We start from the raw sequence: 14,475 nt of genomic DNA, 5'->3' as shown, positions 1-14,475 counted from the left end.
TGCAGAGAAGGAAATAGCATGCTAGCTGGCTCTGAAGGGAAGAAATATTTATCTAGTCATATAAATTTGGTTTATTGATTTTCAATTTTTTTAGAGTCAGTGTACAGATAAGACAGGGGTGATTTAATTATCATCATAGAACAAGGACTGAATATTATCAGTCTTGACAGTATGAAGGTAAAATTGCAGCGGACAGATATCAGAGATGGAAGAGAGGCAGCGATGCAGAGGCAGTAGCTCTTCAAACTTTGTCTTGCAAAGGTATGGAGTCAAGTTATGAGGAATATGAGGTCTGGATCAAGACCTAGAAGATGACTATCTAAGCTTACCGTGGAAGTCAAGAAATGGGCTGAAAACAGTGTTAGTGACTATACTGGAGGAGGGGTGGAGACAAAGTGGACAGCAGCCTACTGAGCTGCTGTTCCTCAGCTGCAAGTCACCCTTGCTTTGCCAGCACTGAGAAATGGCCAACACGGTCCACCGCTTCAGTCCCTCCCGGAGAGGCACTGTCAATAGGGACTCTCGGTTCAGTTCAGTCGCTCAGTCGTGTCCGACTCTTTGCGACCCCATGAATTACAGCACGCCAGGCCTCCCTGTCCATCACCATCTCCCGGAGTTCACTCAAACTCACGTCCATCGAGTCGGTGATGCCATCCAGCCATCTCATCCTCTGCCATCCCCTTCTCCTCCTGCCCCCAATCCCTCCCAGCATCAGAGTCTTTTCCAATGAGTCAACTCTTCGCATGAGGTGGCCAAAGTACTGAAGTTTCAGCTTCAGCATCAGTTCTTCCAATGAACACCCAGGACTGATCTCCTTTAAGATGGACTGGTTGGATCTCCTTGCAGTCCAAGGGACTCTCAAGAGTCTTCTCCAACACCACAGTTCAAAAGCATCAATTCTTTGGCGCTCAGCTTTCTTCACAGTCCAACTCTCACATCCATACATGACCACTGGGAAAACCATAGCCTTGACTAGACGGACCTTTGTTGGCAAAGTAATATCTCTGCTTTTCAATATGCTATGTAGGTTGGTCATAACTTTCCTTCCAAGGAGTAAGCGTCTTTTAATTTCATGGCTTCAGTCACCATCTGCAGTGATTTTGAAGCCCCCCTAAAAAAAGTCTGACACTGTTTCCACTGTTTCTCCATCTATCTGCCATGAAGTGATGGGACGAGATGCCATGATCTTCGTTTTCTGAATGCTGAGCTTTAAGCCAACTTTTTCACTCTTCATTTTCACTTTCATCAAGAGGCTTTTGAGTTCTTCTTCACTTTCTGCCATAAGGGTGGTGTCATCTGCATATCTGAGGTTATTGATATTTCTCCCGGCAATCTTGATTCCAGCTTGTGCTTCTTCCAGTCCAGCGTTTCTCATGATGTACTCTGCATATAAGTTAAATAAACAGGGTGACAATATACAGCCTTGATGTACTCCTTTTCCTATTTGGAACCAGTCTGTTGTTCCATGTCCAGTTCCAACTGTTGCTTCCTGACCTGCATACAAATTTCTCAAGAGGCAGATCAGGTGGGCTGGTATTCCCATCTCTTGAAGAATTTTCCAGTTTATTGTGATCCACACAGTCAAAGGCTTTGGCATAGTCAATAAAGCAGAAATAGATGTTTTTCTGGAACTCTCTTGCTTTTTCCATGATCCACTAGATGTTGGCAATTTGATCTCTGGTTCCTCTGCCTTTGCTAAAACCAGCTTGAACATCAGGAAGTTCACGGTTCACATATTGCTGAAGCCTGGCTTGGAGAATTCTGAGCATTACTTTACTAGCATGTGAGATGAGTGCAATTGTGTGGTAGTTTGAGCATTCTTTGGCATTGCCTTTCTTTGGGATTGGAATGAAAACACCTTTTCCAGTCCTGTGGCCACTGCTGAGTTTTCCAAATTTGCTGGCATATTGAGTGCAGCACTTTCACAGCATCATCTTTCAGGATTTGGAATAGCTCAACTGGAATTCCATCACCTCCACTAGCTTTGTTCATAGTGATGCTTTCTAAGGCCCACTTGACTTCACATTCCAGGATGTCTGGCTCTAGGTCAGTGATCACACCATCGTGATTATCTGGGTCGTGAAGAGCTTTTTTGTACAGTTCTTCTGTGTATCCTTGCCATCTCTTAATATCTTCTGCTTCTGTTAGGTCCATACCATTTCTGTCCTTTATCAAGCCCATCTTTGCATGAAATGTTCCCTTGGTATTTCTAATTTTCTTGAAGAGATCTCTAGTCTTTCCCATTCTGTTGTTTTCCTCTCTTTCTTTGCATTGATCGCTGAGGAAGGCTTTCTTATCTCTTCTTGCTATTCTTTGGAACTCTGCATTCAGATGCTTATATCTTTCCTTTTCTCCTTTGCTTTTCACTTCTCTTCTTTTCACAGCTATTTGTAAGGCCTCCCCAGACAGCCATTTTGCTTTTTTGAATTTTTTTTCTATGGGGATGGTCTTGATCCCTGTTTCCTGTACAATGTCACAAACCTCAGTCCATAGTTCATCAGGCACTCTATCTATCATATCTAGGCCCTTAAATCTATTTCTCACTTCCACTGTTTAATCATAAGGGATTTGATTTAGGTCATACCTGAATGGTCTAGTGGTTTTCCCTACTTTCTTCAATTTAAGTCTGAATTTGGCAATAAGGAGTTCATCATCTGAGCCACAGTCAGCTCCTGGTCTTGTTTTTGCTGACTGTATAGAGCTTCTCCATCTTTGGCTGCAAAGAATATAATCAATCTGATTTCAATGTTGACCATCTGGTGATGTCCATGTATAGAGTCTTCTCTTGTGTTGTTGGAAGAGGGTGTTTGTTATGACCAGTGCATTTTCTTGGCAAAACTCTATTAGTCTTTGCCTGCTTCATTCCGTATTCCAAGGTCAAATTTGCCTGTTACTCCGGGTGTTTCTTGACTTCCTACTTTTGCATTCCAGTCTTGGAGAAGGAAATGGCAACCCACTCCAGTGTTCTTGCCTGGAGAATCCCAGGGACAGGGGAGCCTGGTGGGCTGCCGTCTATGGGGTCACACAGAGTCAGACATGACTGAAGTGACTTAGCAGCAGCAGCAGCCCCTATAATGAAAAGGACATCTTTTTGGGGTGTTAGTTCTAAAAGGTCTTGTAGGTCTTCAGAGAACGGTTCAACTTCAGCTTCTTCAGCATTACTCGTTGGGGCATAGACTTGGATTACTGTGATATTGAATGGTTTGCCTTGGAAACGAACAGAGATCATTCTGTCATTTTTGAGATTGCATCCAAGTACTACATTTCAGACTCTTTCGTTGACCATGATGGCCACTCCATTTCTTCTGAGGGATTCCTGCCCACAGTAGTAGATATAATGGTCATCTGAGTTAAATTCACCCATTCCAGTCCATTTCAGTTTGCTGATTCCTAGAATGTCGACATTCACTCTTGCCATCTCTTGTTTGACCACTACCAGTTTGCCTTGATTCATGGACCTGACATTCCAGGTTCCTATGCAATATTGCTCTTTACAGCATTGGACCTTGCTTCTATCACCAGTCACATCCACAGCTGGGTTATGTTTTTGCTTTGGCTCCATCCCTTCATTCTTTCTGGAGTTATTTCTCCACTGATCTCCAGTAGCATATTGAGCACCTACTGACCTGGGGAGTTCCTCTTTCAGTATTTTATCATTTTGCCTTTTCATACTGTTCATGGGGTTCTCAAGGCAAGAATAATGAAGTGGTTTGCCATTCCCTTCTCCAGTGGACCACATTCTGTCAGATCTCTCCACCATGACCCACCCATCTTGGGTGGCCCCACGGGCATGACTTAGTTTCATTGAGTTAGACAAGACTGTGGTCCTAGTGTGATTAGATTGACTAGTTTTCTGTAAGTATGGTTTCAGTGTGTCTGCCCTCTGATGCCCTCTTGCAACACCAACCATCTTACTTGGGTTTCTCTTACCTTGGGCATGAGGTATCTCTTCATGGCTGCTCCAGCAAAGTGCAGCCACTGCTCCTTACCTTGGATGAGGGGTGTCTCCTCACCGCCGCTCCTCCTGACCTTCAACGTGGGATAGCTCCTCTAGGCCCTCCTACGCCCACACAGCCACGGCTCCTTGGACGTGGGGTTGCTCCTCCCGGCCACCGCCCCTGGATTCTGGCATTGGGGCGTGGAGTAGCTCCTCCCGGCCGCCGCCCCTGACCTTGGATGCGGGGTAACTCCTCTCGTCACCACCCCTGACCTTGGACGCGGGGTAGCTCCTCTAGGCCGTTTCTGCCCCGTCGCAGCCTGGCACTCTCGGCCACTGCCCTTCACCTCGGACATGGGGTAACTCCTCTTGGCCACCGCCCTTCGGGCATGGGGTCCTCCCGGCTTCAGCCCCTGACCTCGGACGTGGGGTAGCTCCTCTCAGCCACGCCTAATTTTCCCCAAACCTCTCATTTTAAAGATGAGTGAAGTGAGCTCCAGAAAGAAGAAACAGTTAAAACTAAATGAAACTTTGCTCTCATTTATACTCTCTGAAGGGATTCCTAAGTGGTGCTAATGGTAAGTAATCCACCTGCCAATGCAGATAAGAGCCACAGGTTTGATTCCTGAATGGGGAAGATCCCCCTGGAGGAGGGCATGGCATCCCACTCCAGTATTCTTGCCTGGAGAATCCCATGGACAGAGGAGCCTGACTAACTACAGTCTATATGGTCTCAAACAGTCAGACAAAACTGAAGCAACTTAGCATGTAGGCATACACGCTGAAACACTTTTCAGACTCCTGCTGTGTGCCAGGCATGGTACTAGGCTCTGGAGACACAAAGATACCTTTCATCAAGAGTTATAAGTCTTATAAGAAAAAGAAGACCTTCAGGGAAGACACAGTATCCAATCTTATGTCTCTGGCCCCTTTTAAGGAGGACTATCCTGTGTAATAGTTCATTTAATCTTCATAACCAGGCTGTAAGGTAAGTGAAATTATCTCCATTTTACAAAGAAGGAAACTGAGATTCAAAAAAGGTAAAATAATTATCCAAAGTCAGGGATGTATCATGTCAAATCTCCTACACTCTGATCTGCCGTTCTGAAGTCCACATGGTTATGGCTGTGATATGGAGAAAGGGAGGGAGGGGAAGGGGAAGGGAGAGCATTTTTTTGAAAAGACTCTCCCTGAGTCACACTTGTTTAAAGACTAATTTCAATAAAGCCTCTTAGTGTAAAACACAGCCGTTCTCTGGCCTGGTTCCTATAATACTAACACTCTATCTTTTAGCTGCAGGGGAAGAAGTTTGCTATGAAAGGGTGGGATGCTTTAAAGATGGTCTGCCATGGACTGGGACCTTCTCAAGACAGTTTGCAGGGTTACCATGGTCTCCAGAAAAGATAAACACTCGCTTTCTGCTCTACACTAGACAGAATCCCAAAGTCCATCAGGTAAGTTAACTCGCTGCCTGCACACACATATTATTCTAAAATAGAAGATGTCTCTGCAAGTACAGAAGCCATAGATAACCTATTCTGGTAGAAACTCTTGAGTTAAAGGAAAACATTTCTTTTTAGTGTTGTGAGCCAGATATTTCTCTCATCATTTGCCCTGGTATTTAAAAACAAAGATTGCTCTGAATATGTGTTTCATATGGGATAAATTTGATATTTCGTTCAGTTAATATATTAATTGAGAACCTTCCACATTGTAAGACTGAAGAAGCAGCAATACCTATTATGTACTAAATTGAATAAACAAGACAGTGCCCTAAATTTATTGTACTAGGAGAAATGAGATATGTAACCAAATAGCCTTATTGCAGCACTTTGGTCTGTGATGTAAGATAACAGACCAAAGACTTTGGGAACAGAGAGAGGAAGGGATTACCTTCCCCTTGGGAGTGGGGATGGGAACCAGGAAAGAATTCGAGGAGGGTTTGAGGTGTGTCCTGAAGGAAGGGCAGGGCTTTCGAAAGCAAAGACAGGGAAATGGTGTGAACACACACACAGAGGAGAGAGACAATAGAGGGTGTTTGATAAATGACACCGCTGTTGGATTAGACAAGGCAGAGAGGAAGTCCTCAAATGCGGAGTGAGTTAGAAACACAGTTTTAGAAACAATTTGTAGAATTCCTTCCTGGGGAGATGGGCTATTACCCTGGGAGCCATGGGGACCCATTTTGAGTTTTTAGGAGGCTTTAGGACATTTATTCGGAGAACGCAATGGCACCCCACTCCAGTACTCTTGCCTGGAAAATCCCATGGATGGAGGAGCCTGGTGGGTTGCAGTCCATGGGGTCGCGAAGAGTCGGACACGACTGAGCGACTTCACTTTCACTTTTCACTTTCATGCACTGGAGAAGTAAATGGCAACCCACTCCAGTGTTCTTGCCTGGAGAATCCCAGGGACGGGGGAGCCTGGTGGGCTGCCGTCTCTGGGGTCGCACAGAGTCAGACACGACTGAAGCGACTTAGCAGCAGCAGCAGCATAACCTTGAGGCTTGCTTTCCACCAGACCCGTCGCATGCAGGGCAGGTCTCACCAGCCAAGACAGCCTTCTTCTAGGCCTTCACACCCTGCAAGCATAGCTATCTACTTACCAGACTCACACATACATATGTACACATAGCTCTTTACTGAAATATACCATCTGCTGTATAGATTACGGCTCTAGCGAGAACAAAGAAGAAAAGACCAGACTTTACTTTGAGTACAGAGAAACTTATAAAGAAAATGTCTTCAAAAGTTTGATTTAACTGTTAAAAAGCAAAAAGTATTACCCAGCTGTAGAAAGGAAATGAAATTCTAATAGGTTGTACAATATCTTGCAAACGTTTTGCTAAATTGAATATGCCAGACACAAAAGGACAGATATTATATGATTCCAGTTATATAACATACCAAGAATAGTCAAATTCATAGAGACGGAAAGTAGAATAATATCAATAGTTACTGGGGTTGGGGGAGGGGGTGATGGGAGTTACTGTTTAATGGGCACAGAGTTTCAGTCTGAGACGATGACAAAGTTCTGTAAAGGTCCTGTTGCTTGCAAAACAATGTGAATGAGAGTGCGAGTGAATTTTACTCTTAATGATGGATGAAACAGTAATTTTATGTTATGTGTGTGTTACCACATTTTTTAAAAACGTAATACAAATGTTTTGGGGCACCTCTATCCATTTAGGACTTTCAGGGTGAATTTTTCTGCCCAGGACTAACTGTATCCCCGGATGTTGACCCTCAGCCTTCATAGGACTTGCTGATCCTTTATCCTTCTGGACAGAGACATGCACTAGAACTTTGTAGAGCACAGGCAGTAAGACAGAAGGTGATGAAGACCAGTCTTCAGGCAAGGCTGAGCCCAAAGGGCAGTGAAGAGAACATCAGAAAACCGAATACTTTCCTAAGAAAGAGGCCATAAAAACAGTGCTTCCCACATCTTTCCCACTCCCTTCCATTTGGAAAGAATCATGTGTGACAACACAGATCTGTACCCGAATTTTGCAATAGATAAACACCTGAGGGTTTGCTGTTAATGTGGTTTTTAGTAACAGCTAGATTGTATACTGAGTCATGGTGAGATACTAAAAGCAGGACCATCACAGGTTTGACCCATGTGCTATACTGTATAAATTTGATTACCTTTGTTTATGAGAAAGAAGTAAATCGTGCAGTAGCTTAGCAATTGAGGAATTAACAAATAAGGAATTAGTAATCGAGGCTTAGCAATTGGTGAATTGTCAAGGATCAATTTGTTGATGGAAATGGTCTTCTGAGGCATAGGTCTCAGCTACTTTCCTGGAAGAATAAAACCAACTTCTTTTTCCCATGAATCTGTGACTTCTTTTTTTTCTTTCTTTCTTTTTTTGTTTTTTAAATTATGAGAGCATAGTATCCGTGACTTCTTAACCTTAAGTGACTCATTGCCATTGCTAGTTGGGATGCATAGTTGCGTAATTACAGTGGTTCCTGAGCCTGCAGCTTTTGTCAAGGCTAGAACATGCCTAACTGGTGACTATTTTTGCCTCACTTATAGTATGGGTTGATTCCATGTCAGTTAGGCTCTATGACTGCTCAAAGATAAGAATGGTAAAAGAAAACACCCCAGCACCCAGCTAAACATCAATACTCCACTCTTATCTCCAGATAATCTGTCTGTCCTGACACCCTTTTTAGCTTCTGTCCTTGTGGCATCCAAGTTGTCTTCTTTCGATCCCATGATGTTGTTAGGGACTTTCCCATTTTCTAAGTTAGTGTGTCATTGTGTGCTAGACTGAATGCACAGTGAACAAGTTGTTTGTGGCCTTTTCCTACGTGAATAAATCCTTAATGGCTTTTGTGACAACAGAAAATGCTTGGATCCCATAATACTTGTCAGACCACCATTCTGAGGCTTGTTCAAGGTTCCACTTTTTCAAACTATTCTCATGACAGTGGAAAACTATATGCACTCTTTCTACTAAATGACCTTTCCTAAATAGAGGTTTTTTTGGTGTAGAAACAGGAATACAGTAGGTATTTAAGGGGCTCTAGCTAGAGTTGGAATGGGCATTGAGTTCTTTTAAATACATAGATAAACAAACATTTTTGCACTTGGGTTCGATTATTTAGCAGAGAAGTGCTTCCTAAAAAGCCCCAATACAATAGATTTTATTATCTACATCACAAATACGTCAGCTGGTATGCATCCCATCAGGAGAAAGCAGTATGATCAGATCACAACTTGAAAGCCCAGTGGTGAAGTGCACGGCTTTAGAGAGAGACCGTGTGGGTTTGGATCTTGCTCCAGGATTCATCAGCTGCAGTGCTTTTGGACAAGTGACTTCCTTTGTCATTACGCCCCTTCCTAACCTACAAAGTTCGTACCTGCCTCACAGCACTGAGAGGGCCAAATGAGCTACTCTACAGGGTCCCTACAGGGCTTCCCTGGTGGCTCAGAGGGTAAAAAATCTGCCTGCAATGCAAGAGACTTGGGTTCGATCCCTGGGCCAGGAAGATCCCCTAAAGAAGGGAATGGCTCTCCACTCTAATATTCTTGCCTGGAGGATCCCATGGACAGAGGAGCCTGGTAAGCTTCAGAAGTCCATGGGGTTGCATAGTTGGAAACAACTGAGTGACTAACACTTTCACTCTTTCACAGAGAACCTATAATCTAGATAGATACGAGTTTTATCTGTATCATAATTATTGTCATTTGTAAGCCAGCTTGGGAGTCTCTTAATTTGTTTGCTCACAGTCTTGGAGAAACTCTGGTAAGTTGTATGATTAATTGTATACACTGTTAAACACAGGTAGCTAGTAATCAGTCATTCATTTCATTTTCATGAGTATCTAAATTTGCTGCTTTTCAGTTTAAGATTACCATGGTCAAACTTGCTATTTGCTGATTTGACCTTTTATTTTTTCTCTACTTAATTGCTTATACTTTTGACTTCTAATTTTTCTCTTAATAACAAAGTCACTTAAATTAATGGTATTCTAACGTCTTCAAGAGTTTTGTTATAAAAACCATTTAATAAAGTACAAGAAATACAAAACAATATTTAACACCATCACATAAAATATCTTAAATATGCTGTTGTATTTCATGTGACAAGGATCTAACCTCTACTCCTCGTTCATAAAGTGTGGTGGACAGTCCATCTTGCCACCTTTGGAATACGCATCTAAGCCTTGAATAAGGTAATTCTCATGAGTTATATTGACAACTGAAAAATACTGTACAAAAGTAAGGCTTACTGACATTGTAATTAAAACTGAGCCAACATTGTCTTACAAACATTACCTTAAATCCATACATTTTTATTTCTTTTCCTTATGATTAAATTTGTATGTTGCATTTTGTAATGCATTAATAATTCCTGGGTACTACTGCAATATGTAGCAGTAACTATTTGTTTGATAAAAATGTATTAAAGATGGTTGTTAAAGTCAAACTTAGAAGACAATTTTTGAGTGAATTTAGAATAATTCTACTAAATGTTAAATAATTTTCAATTATTTTACCTTAATTTCTTTTCACCTGAAACAGGAAGTCAGTGCAGTTAATTATTTAACTATCCGAGCCTCACACTTCGCCACACACAAGATCACACGTATCAACATACCTGGATGGAAATCAGATGGCAAATGGCAGCAAGACATGTGCAATGTATGACGTGAATAATCTCTTCTTTATGCTAGTATTAAAGTTTTATGTTTAATGTGAATGTACTTTGCAAGGTACTAACGTGTATTCATGGAAATTCTCCATTCAGTTATTCACATTGGCCATATTCCAAGACCGCAGATGAATTACTCATTTCCCATTTATTTTCACTTATTATAAATTGTACAGACTATGATAGAAGATTTTTATAATTATTCTTAGTAAATTCTCATCTTTGACAAAAGATTGAATGGTATGATAAATTTCTCATTTAATTTAAGGAAAACATTTCCAAGTTCACTCCAGGAAATTAATTTTCCTCTCTTCTACTCAAGATTAATAGACTGCTAACATAGTAAGCAATTAATTATTTACAAGCCATATAGTGTGGTAGAGTCAGGCTGTCTGGCATATTATGATTCTATTGACTAGCTCTGTGGTCATGGGCAAGTTAATTAACCTATCTTTGCCCAGGTTTGCTTATCTTTAAATGAATATTAAATAAGTTAATGTATGTACAAGTGTTAGGACAGGGCCAAGCAATGGTAGGTCCTCAATACTTGCAGATGTCATTTCTTATTGTAGAATCAGTTGTTTGGGCTCTCAGGTTTCCTTTAATTCTTGCTTTTAATACTTACAATAAATCTTTTTAGGTACTGCTAAAAGTAGAAGATGTGAACTGCATTAATTTAGACTGGATTAACGGTTCACTGCAATATATCCACGCGGTAAACAATCTCCGCGTTGTTGGTGCTGAGGTGGCTTATTTTATTGATGTTCTCGTGGTAAGAACAGTTGATTTCTTTAAAATTACATTGAACCAGCTTTGTGTCATAACACTAAGAATTTGGGGGCAATCCTGTATACTTTTTTTTATTAGTTTACACAAGTACCGAACATGTGAAATAATAAGTGTTGGTGTATGGCAGCCAAAAAGGGAAAGTTAGGTTCCTTTTTGGTGAAAGAAGTGCCTGTAGTTCTACAATTCGCCACTTGGTGACAGTGTGTCTTCACCGGCTCCTCACCACATCTATCCCCGCCCTTCAAGGTCGCTGCTTTGGTCAGCCTGGAGGACCATCTCGGTTCCTTTTCAGCACAGTATAAACCTATCCTTAAGGATAGAGAAGAAACCGTTTCTGCGTTATGGGCGCTATCTGTGCAGAATGTGAAGTGCGTTTTCCCCACAGAAACTGGGTTCTATGGCAGTGAATTAGGTCCCTAGGCCAGTCCAGGCACAACTCTTGAACCTACACATTTTCAAAGAGAATAAAATAGGCTTTGCTATTTATGAGGGCTATACTCTGAGACATTTATAAATCTCCAAATGCTCCACCATAATAGGAAGTAGTTTCCCACCATGCACTGCAGTGAAGTAAAAAATCTAAAGATTTATGACCCTTTCAGATTCTTAAGATTTCACTCCTTACAGTCAACAAATATTTCACTCCGCACTTGCTGTGGGCCGGGCTCCATTCTAGGCACTGGAGGTACACGGTGAGCGAGACAGCGTTTCTGCTCTGACGGAGTGTGGGGACAGGACTGTGGAAAAATACAAGGCAACGGGAAGGGGACTGGCAGGCGCTGCTGCTCACTTTGAGGGTCAGTCAGGACAGCGAGCCCAACTCTGAGCCCAGTTAGGACACAGGCTGGAGAAGAGTTGGGGAGCCAAATACTCACCGCTGCCCTCCCTCTTCTCCATCCACTCTTCCCACTCACCAGGGGAGGCTAGACTACACGGAGGAACTTCGAGTGTGTCTTTGTTCACAGAGGATGGAAACGGATTATCTCCTCCTCAGAGAAAAACCAGGTCTAACTAAGCTTTCCTGAATTTCTTCCTTGATCCTGGGGCCTGAACTGTGGGCTCCTAAAGGCTCAGAAAATAAGTAGGAGGAGATTTTGCTTAACTGAAGGGGAAAGTGTTGGCTGACTTAAATGTTCAGTGAATTGTTTGCCCCCCCTGGGTGTGAGCTGCCTCTAGCCCATGTGGGGGTGTGCGGGATGGTTTGGGACTCAGGAAGGATGAACATGGACTGGAAGCCACAGAAGAGTCACTGGGCTGGTCTCCTTCCTGTTCCCCAGAACTGCGAGGCCCTTTAGCACAGGGAGAAAGCTCTGACAGAAGGCATTCCTCCAGCCCACCTGGTGCTCTCTCCCTCAGCTGGATAAGGATGTAGCCACTGGACATGGGCTGCTTTATCATTTTACCAGTCTCCCCGTCCTGGGTGGGAGAGGGAGAAACATGTCAGCCCCTTTTTCATTTTAAGCCAGTTTCAGCCATTCTACCTGCCTTTTTTTTTTTTTTTTAATGCTTGTTCTGTTTTCCTTTTAAAATATCCTCTCAGAAAAAATTTGGATATTCCGCTTCTAAAGTACATTTAATTGGCCACAGCTTGGGAGCTCATCTGGCTGGGGAAGCTGGGTCAAGGACGCCAGGCCTTGGAAGGATAACTGGTAAGCCTGCCCTGCAGATGGGCCTTGGATTTGTTTAGGTATTTGTTTGTGTACAAAGTATCAAATATCTGAACACCAAGGAAGTCACAGAAGCAAATGGAAGACAAGAGAAAATGTGACCCTCCCTAAACTAAAACATGAAATGCTTCCAAAGGGTGAGTGTGTGAATCCATTTTCAAGAGTGTTCACCATAGCAGTATCTGTGATGACAAGGAGTGGGACCTGTGATCACCCACCTGTTGGGGATGTGTCGACTGAATGATGACACATTCCATGCTTTGCGATTCCATAATGGCTTCTACTCAGACTGAGACAGAAACTCCAGGGTGGTCCTGCTCACCCAGTGTAGCTGGATTGCTGAACTGTTTTGTTTAAGCCCATGCTATTCCAGTTGCTAAAATTTTGAATATTGTCCCTGAGTGTGCCTGCTTCAGCAGCACATATACTGAAGTTGAATATTATCCCTGAGTATAATGTTAAGCCTGAAAACAAGTTGCAAAGTGAGTCCTATGAACAAGGTGTTGGGAATGAGATTTAATCGCATCCCTTCCCTGTACTCTTGACTTCCAAACTACTTGAGTCCGTTGACTAGAAGTCAAAATATCAGCTCCATTATTGGTAAGTTGGGCTGGCCCCTCCCTTCTCTGTGTCCCCCACTAAGTCAGTCATCAAGCCCCTCGTCTCTTCCACCCTTCCATCTTCCCCCGCATCTGCTCTGCGCCTCTTCATGGCCCGGTCACTGTCCCGGCTCAGGCCTCTCCATCTCCTGGGTTTTTGCCATTCGTGGCTGGTACCCTGCCTGGTTCTGCTGCCAATGAAACATACACAATATGGGTTCGATTCCTGGTTCAGGTTCCTGGAGTAGGAAATGGCAACCCACTCCAGTATTCTTGCTGGGAGAATCCCATGGGCAGAGGAGCCTGGTGGATTACAGTCCATGGGGTTGCAAAGAGTTGGACACCACTCAGAACAGGCTGGCACTCCAATCTTACACAGGTATTGCCAGTATCATTCTTTCTAAACAGGCTGTGCCACTCCACTGCTTGAAACTTTCCATTGTCTAAAGCATCTGAACTTGTTGTATGAATGTTTCATGTTTTATCACATATTTTCATGATTCTGTGCCTTTGCAAGTCCTGTTCCCCTTCACCCTAAACACCCGCTGGTCATCCTTTGAGAATTTTCTCAGATATTTCTTCCTTAGACAGAGTTAATTTTCTGCTTCCCACACTCTTTGAAATATACCTTTATTGTATATGAAGATCACACACATACACATACACACACACACATACACACACACACATACACAAACACACACACACACATACACACACATACACACACACACACACACACATGTGCTTTAATTTCAGATTTAAATTTAAAATATTTTTTCCAAATTCTAAATCGGGTTTAAAGTATTAAAATATTGCCTCTGCAGTCTCTTGGTATAACAGGCTTTTCCTGCTAAAAGTTTCCTCTTTTTCCCAGATCTCTGATTCCAACTCCAGCCCTAGCCCACCACCACCATTTCTACGTAGAATATTAAAATTTGTATATTTACTCTGAAATTGTTGTTCTTTATGTAGTCACTTGGAGAAGACAATGGCACCCCACTCCAGTACTCTTGCCTGGAAAATCCCATGGACGGAGGAGCCTGGTAGGCTGCAGACCATGGGGTCACGAAGAGTCGGACACGACTGAGCGACTTCACTTTCACTTTTCCCTTTCATGCATTGGAGAAGGAAATGGCAACCCACTCCAGTGTTCTTGCTTGGAGAATCCCAGGGACGGGGGAGCCTGGTGGGCCGCCGTCTATGGGGTCGCACAGAGTCGGACACGACTGAAGCGACTTAGCAGCAGCAGCAGCATGTAGTCACTAAGTTGTGTCCGACTGGTTGCAACCCCATGGACTGCAACACACCAGGCTT

General features: G+C 43.0%; 1 protein-coding gene across 1 annotated transcript in view; it reads left to right on the top strand.

Moving 5' to 3' along the window:
* Positions 1 to 14,475, top strand: part of PNLIPRP3 (pancreatic lipase related protein 3) — a 44,028-nt gene that overhangs the window by 6,743 nt on the left and 22,810 nt on the right. The window contains exons 4-7 of the mRNA XM_027528981.1: positions 5,231 to 5,391; positions 9,974 to 10,093; positions 10,744 to 10,875; positions 12,433 to 12,541. Of these exons, the coding sequence (XP_027384782.1) occupies positions 5,231 to 5,391; positions 9,974 to 10,093; positions 10,744 to 10,875; positions 12,433 to 12,541 (522 nt within the window). The remainder of the gene's footprint in view (positions 1 to 5,230; positions 5,392 to 9,973; positions 10,094 to 10,743; positions 10,876 to 12,432; positions 12,542 to 14,475) is intronic.

The sequence above is a fragment of the Bos indicus x Bos taurus genome, chromosome 26 (genome assembly GCF_003369695.1).
Source record: "Bos indicus x Bos taurus breed Angus x Brahman F1 hybrid chromosome 26, Bos_hybrid_MaternalHap_v2.0, whole genome shotgun sequence".
NCBI lineage: Eukaryota > Metazoa > Chordata > Mammalia > Artiodactyla > Bovidae > Bos > Bos indicus x Bos taurus.
Note: the sequence above shows the minus strand (reverse complement) of the source record. Positions and strands in the feature narration are given on the sequence as shown.